Source organism: Sphaeramia orbicularis, unplaced genomic scaffold (genome assembly GCF_902148855.1).
Source record: "Sphaeramia orbicularis unplaced genomic scaffold, fSphaOr1.1, whole genome shotgun sequence".
NCBI lineage: Eukaryota > Metazoa > Chordata > Actinopteri > Kurtiformes > Apogonidae > Sphaeramia > Sphaeramia orbicularis.
Genome location: NW_021941442.1, coordinates 338,781 through 352,436, shown reverse-complemented (window position 1 = coordinate 352,436; position 13,656 = coordinate 338,781). Strand labels below are relative to the sequence as shown.

Sequence of the window (13,656 nt, the reverse complement as noted above, 5' to 3'; positions counted from 1 at the left end):
GCCAGTAGTGATGAGGGGATTGTTCCTGTCAGGATGGAAGGAAAACGTGAGCTGTTGGAACAGACTGTGAACAAGCAGCAGTTCCACTAAAACCACTGTCTAGACCCAAACCATAGTCCTGACCTGTTTTAATTTTTATTATTAAAAGTGAGACAGTAAATACACAAAGCCCACAACTGAAAGGCAACAGCATAAAGTAATATTAAATAAAGCTGCATATTTAGCCAATGCAAAGATCTGAATTGGTTCAGTCAGTCCAAATGTCTGTAGATATTATTTTTTATTGTGATCCAGGTGCAGGCGAGTCTAGGGAAACTGGAGGAAGTGTGAAAGGGAGAGCAGAGTCTACTGATGACAGAGGAGCAGCTCAGCAGCACAACCCTGAACCAATAGGCACAAAGGAGACAGATGAAGATGAGTCTGTTGTTAGCTTTGACTGCTTTGCTCGCCCTCAGTCACAGGATACACGTTTTTTTCTGATCATCCCCTAACCCTAATATCACTGTACCAAAAGTTTTCAATAGCAACGATGGAACAAACCGCAAGTAAGTTGTGATGGAAATCTTTTGTTGCAGAGGATACAAAAATAATAGTTATTAGAAAGTGCAGCAAGCTTTATTTTTATTTTTTTTTTATTATTTTTTTATTTAACATTTTAAAGGTTTGAAAAATGTTAACACTTATAAGAACAAAAATATAGATTCTGTTGTTGTGTTGTGAGGAATAATAATGTTGGAGATGTGGATGTGCACTCACTGTTGAAATAAATCCACATTGTGAAGCAACCTTTACTTGCACTGAATTGGAAATATTTTAGAAAATACACTGAATTAGAAGGCTTTGCAGAACAGTGTGTAGACCTAACATGTAAGGTTAGAATTCCATGATTTTAATAATAATCGGTTGTGATCTAAAGTGGGCCGGTCTGAGGTATGAAACTCCAGGGCTGAAAATGAGTCTCAGTCCGGCCCTGTGTATATATATATATATATATATATATATATATATATATATATATATATATATATATATATATATATATATATATGTTGTTGTTGCCAGAGTAAATGGATGTGGACCTGCTCAGATCTCAGACCTGCTCAGACCTAAACTGTGTTCTGTTCCGTCCCAAACTGGGTCCGGCTCAGTCCTAAACTGGGTCCGGCTCAGACCTAAACTGGGTCCTGCTCAGTCCTAATCTGGGTCTTTTGTAGAACTCTTCTTATTTGTTCATTTGGGTTCAAACCTTAAACTGTAAATGACAGAACATGAGGAGTCGTCCGGAACCAAAGGAGTCAGTTCTTCTTTGAGTTTCTACCGGAAGAGCCGATTCGCACCGCTACGGGAACATGTACTTCCGGTTCCGGTCTCCTTCCTGTTTCCGTCCCAGTTCTGTCCCTGTCCCGGTCCAGAATGTCTTCTTCGGCTCTTCTGTCCGAACTCAAACACAGACTCGGTGTCCTCATAGACGCAGCCGAACCGAAGCTTCACGGTCTGAGCCGGGACATCTGGACCTGTCCGGAGCTGGCCTACCAGGAGACCCAGGCCCACGGTACCCTGGTGGACTTCTTCAGCCAGGAGCCCGGATGGACCGTGGACCCGCACTTCAAACTGGACACCGCCTTCCGAGCCGTCTGGGGACCCGAACTGGGCCCGGGTCCGGTGGTCAACGTGGGCTTCCTGTGTGAGTTCGACGCCCTTCCGGGTCTGGGTCACGCCTGCGGACACAACCTGATTGCAGAGGTGGGGGCTGCCGCGGCCCTGGGCCTCAAGGCGGTTCTGGAGGAGCTGCCGGACCGAAGCAGTCTGCCGGTCCGGGTCCAGGTAGGACCACAGGAGTCTGCCGGTTCTGCTCCAGGTAGGACCACAGCAGTCTGCCGGTTCTGGTCCAGGTAGGACTTAAGTTCCTGCAGGACCGGTTCTGGTCCCATTAGGGCCTTTTACAGGGCTATTATTATTATTAGAAAATAAAAGTTAAGGGGGTTCGGTTCGGTCGGCGAAACCGGAAGTATGTGTAGTCTGTACTTTTGGGGAAAACAAACCCATGTGGTCAAAAACAAACAAACAAACAAAAACATCTGGTCCCGTTCAAAAACAACAGGTTGAACATGTGTTGATGATAAACGGAGGCTGAATGTTGGTCCAACTAGACTGATGTTTCTGAAGACACAGTGTGTGTGTTTTTCACAGTGTTTGAAGGACAGTTTGTAGATCCACTGGATCTGGATCTGTCATAATGAACAGGTGTTCAACTGAGGCTGAATGCTGGTCCAATTAGACTGATGGTTCAGTTTGTTTGTGTTTTTGAGTTGTCATTATTTCTATATTATTCTGTCGTTATTGGACTGGTCCAGTTCACAGCAGACCAGATGGGACTGAATGTGGAACTGAACTAAGGAGTCTGACCCCCCACCCCCCACACAGTCTATAGCATCCAAAGTAAATAAAAAACAACAATCGGCTTAAACTGTTTATTCTGTTAGGGTTAGGTTTAGGGTTAGGTTAGGGTTAGGTCTAGGGTTAGGTTTAGGTTTAGGGTTAGGGTTAGGGTTAGGTTTAGGGTTAGGGTTAGGTTTAGGGTTAGGTTAGGGTTAGGTTTAGGTTTAGGTTTAGGTTTAGGGTTAGGTTTAGGGTTAGGTTTAGGGTTAGGGTTAGGGTTAGGTTTAGGGTTGACACAGCCCCAGTGGCTGCAGAGTGTCCACCTGTGTACCAGTGGGTCCATGCAAATGAGTGGTCAGTCAGGTGAGTGGTCACTGCTGTATGTGTGTGTGTGTGTGTGTGTGTGTGTGTGTGTGTGTGTGTGTGTGTGTTGTCAGGTGACGGTGCTGGGGACACCTGCAGAGGAGGACGGGGGAGGGAAGATCGACATGCTGCGAGAAGGGGCGTTCGAGGGTCTGGATGTGGTGTTCATGGCCCACCCATCCAAGGAGGACGCCCTGTACCTACCCTGTGTGGCAGAGCACGAGTAAGGACAGCATGAGGACGCACAGCCCCATCCAATCAGGGGTGTCCCTAATGGACCTGGACTCACCGCTAACCCTAACCTAATGTGAAGGCACGGGTCTGGTCTAATTCTGACTGATGCTGGGCTCTGTCTAATTCCAGTTGGTCTCTGTCTAATTCTAGCTGGTCTCTGTCTAATTCCAGCTGGTCTCTGTCTAATTCCAGTTAGTCTCTGCTGGTCTCAGTGTAATTCCAGCTGGTCTCTGTCTAATTCCTGTGTGGTCTCTGTCTATTTCCAGCTGGTCTCTGTCTAATTCCAGTTGGTCTGTGTTGGTCTCTGTCTAATTCCAGCTGGTCTCTGTCTAATTCCAGTCGGTCTCTGTTGGTCTCTGTCTAATTCCAGCTGGTCTCTGTCTAATTCCAGTTGGTTTCTGTCTAATTCCAGTTGGTCTCTGTCTAATTCCAGCTGGTCTCTGTCTAATTCCAGTCGGTCTGTGTTGGTCTCTGTCTAATTCCAGCTGGTCTCTGTCTAATTCCAGTCGGTCTCTGTTGGTCTCTGTCTAATTCCAGCTGGTCTCTGTCTAATTCCAGTTGGTTTCTGTCTAATTCCAGTTGGTCTCTGTCTAATTCCAGCTGGTCTCTGTCTAATTACAGTCGGTCTGTGTTGGTCTGTCTAATTCCAGTTGGTCTCTGTCTAATTCCAGTTGGTCTCTGTTGGTCTCTGTCTAATTCCAGCTGGTCTCTGTCTAATTCCAGTTGGTCTCTGTTTAATTCCAGTTGGTTTCTGTCTAATTCCAGTGTGGTCTCTGTCTAATTCTAGTGTGACCATCAGATACTATGGCAGGGCGTCCCATGCGTCCGCCTACCCCTGGGAGGGCGTCAACGCCTTGGATGCCGCCGTCCTGTGCTACAACAGCCTGTCGGTGCTCAGGCAGCAGCTGAAACCGGACTGGAGAGTCCACGGTGAACTGTCCATCCATCTGTCCACACGTCTGTGACTCCTGAAATCAACTCCGCTAAATCACTCTGTGTTCTTCAGGAATCATCAAAAACGGCGGAGTCAAACCCAACATCATCCCAGATTACACTGAGCTGGAGTTCTACCTGAGGACGCCATCCAGAGCCGAGCTGCCCGTCCTGAAGGAGAAGGCAGAGAGGTGTTTCAGATCTGCAGCTGAGGCCACAGGGTGTACGGTAGGACAACACTAGGAACAACACCAGGAACAACACTAGGAACAACACCAGGAACAACACTAACACTACTAACACCAACACCATTAACAACACCAACACCACCATGAGCAGGACAAGGCCCAGAGGTGTTTCAGATCTGCAGCTGAGGCCACAGGGTGTACGGAAGGACAACACCAGGAACAACACCATTATGTGACTGTCAAAAATCAGTTTGGTCGTTAAGTCAATAGAACGTGTCTGTGTCTTAATAGAACATGTGTCTGTGTCTTAGTAGAACATGTGTCTGTGTCTTAATAGAACATGTGTCTGTGTTTTAGTAGAACATGTGTCTGTGTTTTAGTAGAACATGTGTCTTTGTCTTAGTAGAACATGTGTCTGTGTCTTAGTAGAACATGTGTCTGTCTTAAAAGAACATGTGTCTTTGTCTGAATAGAACATGTGTCTGTGTCTTAGTAGAACATGTGTCTGTGTCTTAGCAGAACATGTGTCTGTGTCTTAGCAGAACATGTGTCTTTGTCTTAGCAGAACATGTGTCTGTGTCTTAGTAGAACATGTATCTGTGTCTTAATAGAACATGTTATTTTTTAGGTTGAAGTTGAATTCTCCAAAAACAGATTTGATAACATGCTACGGTTTTGGACTCTGGAACAGTTGTATGAGCAGAACGGTACCGCTCTGGGTATGGAGTTCACCACAGATGAAGAGGTTCTAAAGGAGTCTGGTACGTCATGCTGGTTTAACTGGGACTGATACTGGTTTAGTGGGACTGGTACTGGTTTAGTGGGACTGATACTGGTTTAGTGGGACTGGTACTGGTTTAGTGGGACTGGTACTGGTTTAGTGGGACTGGTACTGGTTTAGTGGGACTGATACTGGTTTAGTGGAACTGATACTGGTTTAGTGGGACTGATACTGGTTTAGTGGGACTGATACTGGTTTAGTGGGACTGGTACTGGTTTAGTGGGACTGGTACTGGTTTAGTGGGACTGATACTGGTTTAGTGGGACTGATACTGGTTTAGTGGGACTGATACTGGTTTAGTGGGACTAGTACTGGTTTAGTGGGACTGATACTGGTTTAGTGGGACTAGTACTGGTTTAGTGGGACTGATACTGGTTTAGTGGGACTAGTACTGGTTTAGTGGGACTAGTACTGGTTTAGTGAGACTGATACTGGTTTAGTGGGACTAGTACTGGTTTAGTGGGACTAGTACTGGTTTAGTGGGACTGATACTGGTTTAGTGAGACTGAGACTGGTTTAGTGAGACTGATACTGGTTTAGTGAGACTGAGACTGGTTTAGTGGGACTGATACTGGTTTAGTGAGACTAGTACTGGTTTAGTGGGACTGATACTGGTTTACTGGAACTGATCACCTGAAAACCACAGGTCCGTCACTCCCAGCCAATGGCTCCTCCCATAGGTTCTAACCCCGCCCATAATCCACCTCATATAAAGGTCCAGTGTGGTGCGTTTGTGGTGAATTTGGCTGAATTTGCATCTTCCTTTCTTCTAAGTCAAACATACAGGTCCACTTGAATCGGTCCTGTGTTCTTCCCTCTGGTTTGCTCTGTTTTTCATCCACACTTTAATCGGACCTGTGTTTCCTCCCTTTGGTCTTTGCTCTGTTTTTCATGCATGTTTCTTCCCTTATGTCTTTGTTCTGTTTTTCCTGCTCAGGCTCCACAGACTTTGGGAATGTGACGTTTGCCGTCCCTGGGATCCATCCATACTTCTACATCGGAGCTAATGCTCTGGTCCACACTCAGGAATACACCAGCGCTGCAGGTCGGAACCACACACAGGATATTTGCAGTCATATATGGAAATACAGCCATATATGTAAATACAGCCATATATGTAAATATAGTCATATATGTTTGTCATATATGTAAATACTGTCATATGTGTAAATACAGTTATACATGTACATACAGTCATATATGTCTGTCATGTATGTAAATACAGTCATATATGTAGACACAGCCATATATGTAAATACAGTCATATTTGTAGATACAGCCATATATGTTTGTCATATATGTAGATACAGCCATATATGTTTGTCATATATGTAAATACAGTCATATATGTAGATACAGCCATATATGTAAATACAGTCATATACGTAGATACAGCCATACATGTTTGTCATATATGTAAATACAGTCATATATGTAGATACAGCCATATATGTAAATACAGTCATATATGTAGATACAGCCATATATGTTTGTCATATATATAAATACAGTCATATATGTAGATACAGCCATATACAGTCGTCCTCAAAATCATTCATACCCCTGCCATTTTTTGTAACTTTTTGTTTTTGTGATGAAATGAATGAGTTTTGTCAAGTTTGTTTGTGACTTATATGTGATACACAAGTGAGGAAATAAGAACAAATGATACTTGGAGAAATACTTTATTTCAGGAGTATTTTATTAGAGGATTTCTAAAAAGCGCCATGTTCAAAATTATTCATACCCTAGGTTTATTAAGTCCAAAGTCTTTTCTTAATAGTCAGTAGAATAGCCTTTGTTCTTGATAATGGTTCCTGTAGGTGTCCACAGGTTCTCTTCTGTCTCCTGTGGGGTTTTGGTCCACTCTTCCTGGACCAAAGCCTCCAGCTGGGTCTGGTTGGGTGGTCTCCTACCCATCACTCTGGTCTTTAGCTCCCTCCACAGATCCTCTAAATGGTTTAGGTTAGGACTTTGACTGGGTCATGTCTTTGAACCACTACTGCACTACCTTGGTGGTATGCTTGGGGTCAGTGTCCTGCTGGGACGTCCAGTCAGGACCAGTCTAGAGTTTCTCAGCACTTTCACGCTGTCATCCAGGACGTTGATATAATTATGTTAAATTCATGATGCCTTGTAACTTCATGAGGTTTCCAGTGCCACTAGCAGAGAAGCATCCTAGCATTATAGGTTATAACCATAGCATTATGTTGCCACCAAAATAACCAAGGTATGAAGGTATCACAGACAACCATCCAGCCAGTATTGCACAAAGGAGATCTCCATGGATGCAGACACAGGAAGATGGCATGACTCAGGATGAAACATCAGGAGGCTCATCTGGCATTTCCTAGAGCTCTTCTTAACCAAGATCCAAGCTTTTGGTCATCAATCCAGTGATTTGATGAAACAAAGATGGAGTTGTTTGGCCACATGGATGTTGACTGCATCTGAAGGAAGCAAGGAGAAGAACGCTAGCTGAACACAGCCCCAACCATCAAGCATGGTGGTGGCAACATAATGCTATGGGGCTGCTTTTCTGCTAGTGGCACCGAGAACCTCATCAAGATACAGGGCATCATGAAAAAGGAGGATTATATCAACATCCTGGATGACAATGTGGATGTGTCTGCTGAGAAACTCTAGACTGGTCCTGACTGGACGTCCCAGCAGGACACTGACCCCAAGCATACCACCAAGGTAGTGCAGTAGTGGTTCAAGGACATGACCCAGTCAAAGCTCTGACCTAAATCATATAGAGGATCTGTGGAGGGAGCCAAAGACTAGCGTGATGGGTAGGAAACCATCCAACCGGACCCAGCTGGAGGCTTTGGTCCTGGAAGAGTGGACCAAAACCCCACAGGAGACAGAAGAGAACCTGTGGACACTTACAGGAACCATTATCAAGAACAAAGGCTATTCTACTGACTATTAAGAAAAGACTTTGGACTTAATAAACCTAGGGTATGAATAATTTTGAACATGGCGTTTTTTAGAAATCCTCTAATAAAATACTCCTGAAATAAAGTATTTCTCCAAGTATCATTTGTTCTTATTTCCTCACTTGTGTATCACATATAAGTCACAAACAAACTTGACAAAACTCATTCATTTCATCACAAAAACAAAAAGTTACAAAAAATGGCAGGGGTATGAATAATTTTGAGGACGACTGTATGTAAATACAGTCATATATGTAGATACAGCCATATATGTTTGTCATATATGTAAATACAGTCATATATGTAGATACAGCCATATATGTAAATACAGTCATATATGTAGATACAGTCATATATGTAAATACAGTCATATATGTAGATACAGCCATATATGTTTGTCATATATGTAAATACAGTCATATATGTAGATACAGCCATATATGTAAATACAGTCATATATGTAGATACAGTCATATATGTAAATACAGTCATATATGTAGATACAGCCATATATGTAAATACAGTCATATACGTAAATACAGTCATATACGTAGATACAGTCATATATGTAGATACAGCCATATATGTAAATACAGTCATATATGTAAATACAGCCATATATGTAGATACAGCCATATATGTAAATACAGTCATATATGTAAATACAGTCATATACGTAGATACAGTCATATATGTAGATACAGCCATATATTTAAATACAGTCATATATGTAAATACAGTCATATACGTAGATACAGTCATATATGTAAATACAGTCATAAATGTAAATACAGTCATATATGTAAATGCAATCATATATGTAGATACAGCCATATATGTAAATACAGTCATAAATGTAAATACAGTCATATATGTAAATACAATCATATATGTAGATACAGTCATATATGTAAATACAGTCATATATGTAAATACAGCCATATATGTAAATACAGTCATATATGTAAATACAGTCATATACTTAGATACAGTCATATATGTAAATACAGTCATAAATGTAAATACAGTCATATATGTAAATACAGTCATATATGTAGACACAGCCATATATGTAAATACAGTCATATATGTAAATACAGTCATATACGTAGATACAGCCATATATGTAAATACAGCCATATATGTAAATACAGTCATATATGTAGATACAGCCATATATGTAGATACAGCCATATATGTAAATACAGTCATATATGTAGATACAGCCATATATTTAAATACAGTCATATATGTAAATACAGTCATATATGTAAATACAGTCATAAATGTAAATACAGCCATATATGTAAATACAGTCATATATGTAGATACAGCCATATATGTAAATACAGTCATATATGTAGATACAGCCATATATGTAAATACAGTCATAAATGTAAATAGTCATATATGTAAATACAATCATATATGTAGATACAGTCATATATGTAAATACAGTCATATATGTAAATACAGCCATATATGTAAATACAGTCATATATGTAGATGCAGTCATATATGTAAATACAGTCATATATGTAGATACAGCCATATATGTAAATACAGTCATATATGTAAATACAGTCATAGACGTAGATACAGTCATATATGTAAATACAGTCATATATGTAAATACAGTCATATATGTAAATGCAGTCATATATGTAGATGCAGTCATATATGTAAATACAGTCATATATGTAGATACAGCCATATATGTAAATACAGTCATATATGTAAATACAGTCATAGACGTAGATACAGTCATATATGTAAATACAGTCATATACGTAAATACAGTCATATATGTAAATACAGTCATATACGTAGATACAGTCATATATGTAAATACAGTCATATATGTAAATACAGTCATATATGTAGATGCAGTCATATACAGACCTGATCAAAATCTTCAGACCAGTTGAAAAATAGCTAGAATTTACCTTTTGCACATTTGGATCTTAATGAGGTTTTAAGTAGAGCTACAATATACAAAAGCAAGAAGGGGGAGTGAGACAAAAAGCACTTTGAAAAAGTCATTTATTGAAAACAACAAGTAAACTGAAATAGGCTGTTTATCAGCTGATCAAAAGTTTAAGACCATCGCTCAAAAAATTACAAAAAACTCTCCAAACCAGAACAAAAAATGTTCTCAGTAGGACTCAGTAATGAGTAGCTCCACCGTTCTTGTTAATCACTTCATAAATTCCTTTGGCCATGCTTGATGTGAGTGTTTCCAGGAGGCTGGTGGGAACATTGCTCCAAGTGGTGAAGATGGCTTCACGAAGGGCATCAACTGTGTGGAACTGATGGCCATTTTTATAAACTTCCCTTGCCATCCATCCCCAAATGTTCTCTATGGGATTTAAATCAGGGGAACATGCGGGATGGTCCAAAAGAGTGATGTTCTTCTCCCTGAAGAAGTCCTTGGTCAAGCGAGCATTGTGAACTGCAGCGTTGTCCTGTTTTTAAACCCAGCTGTTCCCACACAGACCAGGGCCCTCAGTCATGAGGGACGCCCACTGCAACATCTGCACGTAACCAGCCGCCGTTTGACCACCCTGCACCACCTGAAGCTCCAGTGTTCCACTGAATGAAAAAGCACCTCAGATCATGATGGACCCCCCTCCACTGTGCCGGGTAGAAAACATCTCAGGTGGGATCTCCTTGTCGTGCCAGTAACGTTGGAAGCCATCTGGACCGTCAAGGTTCCATTTTTTCTCATCAGAGAATAAAACTTTTTTCCACCTTTCAGTGTCCCATGTTTGATGCTCCTGGCAAAGTCTAAACGGGCAGTTTTGTGGCGTTGGAGGAGACGAGGTCTTTGAATTCGTTTTTTGGTTTTGAAACCCTTTTCCCGCAGATGCCGTCTGATGGTTATTGCGTTGCAGTCGGCACCAGTAAGGGCCTTCATTTGGGTGGAGGACCGCCCTGTGTCCTGACGGACAGTCAATGGGATCCTCCGGCTCAGCGCAGGTGTCATTTTTTTGGGTCTACCACTTGACTTTTTTGTTCCATAATGCTCAGGATCTGTCCAAAAATGTAGAATGACTGTCTTATTGCGTCCAACCTCAGCAGCAATGGCACGCTGCCAGAGGCCTCGCTTATGCAGCTGGACGATCCGACCACGTTCAAGAAGAGAAAGCTTCTGAGCTTTAGCCATCAGGAGGGCATGACCGTGTGAATGCCCGACAGAAAAGGAGAATTTGGAGCAGATTTTGGCTTTTATAGCCTGTGGTCTTAAACTTTTGATCAGCTGATAAACAGCCTATTTCAGTTTACTTGTTTTCAATAAATGACTTTTTCAAAGTGCTTTTTGTCTCACTCCCCCTTCTTGCTTTTGTATATTGTAGCTCTACTTAAAACCTCATTAAGATCCAAATGTGCAAAAGGTCAATTCTAGCTATTTTTCAACTGGTCTGAAGATTTTGATCAGGTCTGTATGTAAATACAGTCATATATGTAGATACAGCCATATATGTAAATACAGTCATATATGTAGATAGTCATATATGTAAATACAGTCATATATGTAGATACAGTCATATATGTAAATACAGTCATATATGTAAATACAGCCATATATGTAGATACAGCCATATATGTAAATACAGTCATATATGTAGATACAGTCATATATGTAAATACAGTCATATGTAAATACAGTCATATACATAGATACAGTCATATATGTAAATACAGTCATATACGTAGATACAGTCATATATGTAAATACAGTCATATATGTAGATACAGTCATATATGTAAATACAGTCATATACGTAGATACAGTCATATATGTAGATACAGCCATATATGTCTATGTTTACATGTCAGGTGACTGTCACTGGTCCAGAACAGCTGTAATTTCACTGAACAACTGGAGAAACAACAAGAAAACTTATTGTCTAATATTCTATTCTAATGGATTCTATTCTGTTCTATTCTGTTCTGTTCTGTTCTGGTCTGTTCTACTCTACTCTGTTCTATTCTACTCTGTTCTGTTCTATTCTATTCTGTTCTATTCTATTCTACTCTGTTCTGTTCTATTCTATTCTACTCTGTTCTGTTCTATTCTGTTCTGTTCTATTCTATTCTACTCTGTTCTGTTCTATTCTGTTCTGTTCTATTCTATTCTACTCTGTTCTGTTCTATTCTGTTCTGTTCTATTCTATTCTGTTCTGTTCTATTCTATTCTACTCTGTTCTATTCTATTCTATTCTATTCTGTACAGGTGCAGTAGTAGACATGTTCATGGTACTCTTTGGTGGAATAGTGAACCTTCTGAAATCCTCCTGTTCTTTCTGTTCTTTCTGTTCCTTGTAGGTGATGCCAGGGCTCAGTTCTATTCTAATCCTTCTGTTCTTTATGTTCCTTCTGTTCCTTCGGTTCCTTCGGTTCTTTCTTTTCTTTCTGTTCCTTGTAGGTGATGCCAGGGCTCAGTTCTACGCTCTCAGGACTGCAAAGGCTCTGTCCATGACGGCACTGGACCTACTGATGAACCCACAACTACTGCAGAAGATCAAAGAGGAGTTTACAGAGGAGAAACACAAAGAGGAGGACAAGGAGACAAGACTGAGCACACAGAGAACCTGAGGAGGAGGAAGAAGAGAAGGAGGAGAAGGAAGAGGAGGAGAAACACAAAGAGGAGGACAAGGAGACAAGACTGAGCACACAGAGAACCTGAGGAGGAGGAAGAAGAGAAGGAGGAGAAGGAAGAGGAGAAACACAAAGAGGAGGACAAGGAGACAAGACTGAGCACACAGAGAACCTGAGGAAGAGGAGGAAGAAGAGAAGGAAGAGGAGGAGAAACACAAAGAGGAGGACAAGGAGACAAGACTGAGCACACAGAGAACCTGAGGAGGAGGAAGAAGAGAAGGAGGAGAAGGAAGAGGAGAAACACAAAGAGGAGGACAAGGAGACAAGACTGAGCACACAGAGAACCTGAGGAAGAGGAGGAAGAAGAGAAGGAGGAGAAGGAAGAGGAGGAGAAACACAAAGAGGAGGACAAGGAGACAAGACTGAGCACACAGAGAACCTGAGGAGGAGGAGAAGGAGGAGGAGAAGAACAGAAACGAATCAATACAACCTAAGTTTGATGAAGATGTGAAAAGATCATTATTACTGTAATCTGGGAAAGGTCTAGTCCAGTTCTCCAACTTTGTACAGTGGAGTACCCCTGAAATGAGGACTTTTTACAGCGGACTACCCCTGAAATGAGGACTTTTTACAGCGGACTACCCCTGAAATACACTTTTTTATCCAAGTATCCCCAACTGTCACTTCAGCATTTTTGATTGAATAAAATGAGTCCAAATGTGTTCCTGTGCCAAAGGTGTCAGTTTCTATTTACAAAACAACTTCTATTTAATTGTAATATATGAAAAATAACACATTTATTAATGTAAATTTGGTGTAAAATATAAACTAAAAGTGCCCTCTGTCATTGATTAGAAAAATAAATTGGTCATTAATAAATGAACTTTTCATCGACATAAAATAATTCCTTATCAAATAAACTCATTTTGAATCATGTTAAATATAAATAATCTTCAAATGTTTCCAAAGACAACCTAACTTTTAAATGAATGTATTTGTGTTTATATTTATGCATTTATTCTATTTTAATTTATATTCAGTACATATTGGTTTATTTAATGTGTTTTCACATAAACTTTCCTAGTACCCCTGGGCTTCTTCCTACTACCCCTTGGCTTCTTCCCAGTACCCCTGGGCTGCTTCCTACTACCTCTGGACTTCTTCTTAGTACCCCTGGGCTTCTTCCTTCTACCCCTGGGCTTCTTCCTAGTACCCCTGGACTTCTTCCCAGTAC

General features: G+C 41.0%; 1 protein-coding gene across 3 annotated transcripts; it reads left to right on the top strand.

The window, feature by feature from the left end:
- The first annotated feature begins 1,360 nt into the window (after positions 1 to 1,360).
- On the top strand, positions 1,361 to 13,055 carry LOC115415763 (peptidase M20 domain-containing protein 2-like). 3 transcript variants are annotated; one of them, XM_030129407.1, is made up of 8 exons: positions 1,361 to 1,824; positions 2,817 to 2,965; positions 3,764 to 3,906; positions 3,983 to 4,137; positions 4,726 to 4,858; positions 5,816 to 5,923; positions 12,058 to 12,145; positions 12,250 to 12,368. In XM_030129407.1, the coding sequence occupies exons 1-8, from the start codon at positions 1,414 to 1,416 to the stop codon at positions 12,251 to 12,253; spliced, it is 1,191 nt and encodes a 396-aa protein (XP_029985267.1). In that variant the 5' UTR covers positions 1,361 to 1,413; the 3' UTR covers positions 12,254 to 12,368. The 3 variants fall into 3 exon arrangements, with proteins under 3 accessions (XP_029985267.1, XP_029985265.1, XP_029985266.1); XM_030129405.1 differs by lacking the exon at positions 12,058 to 12,145 and having other exon boundaries at positions 12,250 to 13,055; XM_030129406.1 differs by lacking the exon at positions 12,058 to 12,145 and having other exon boundaries at positions 12,150 to 12,392.
- Positions 13,056 to 13,656: the final 601 nt, after the last annotated feature.

What these genes read in the sequence shown, in the direction of transcription:
- LOC115415763 (XM_030129405.1), top strand. Translation starts at nt 1,414, where the DNA reads ATGTCTTCTTCGGCTCTTCTGTCCGAACTCAAACACAGACTCGGTGTC. An exon ending in GTCTGCCGGTCCGGGTCCAG is followed by an intron (nt 1,825 to 2,816) that starts GTAGGACCACAG and finishes GTGTGTTGTCAG; the next exon opens with GTGACGGTGCTGGGGACACC. An exon ending in GGAATACACCAGCGCTGCAG is followed by an intron (nt 5,924 to 12,249) that starts GTCGGAACCACA and finishes TGTTCCTTGTAG; the next exon opens with GTGATGCCAGGGCTCAGTTC.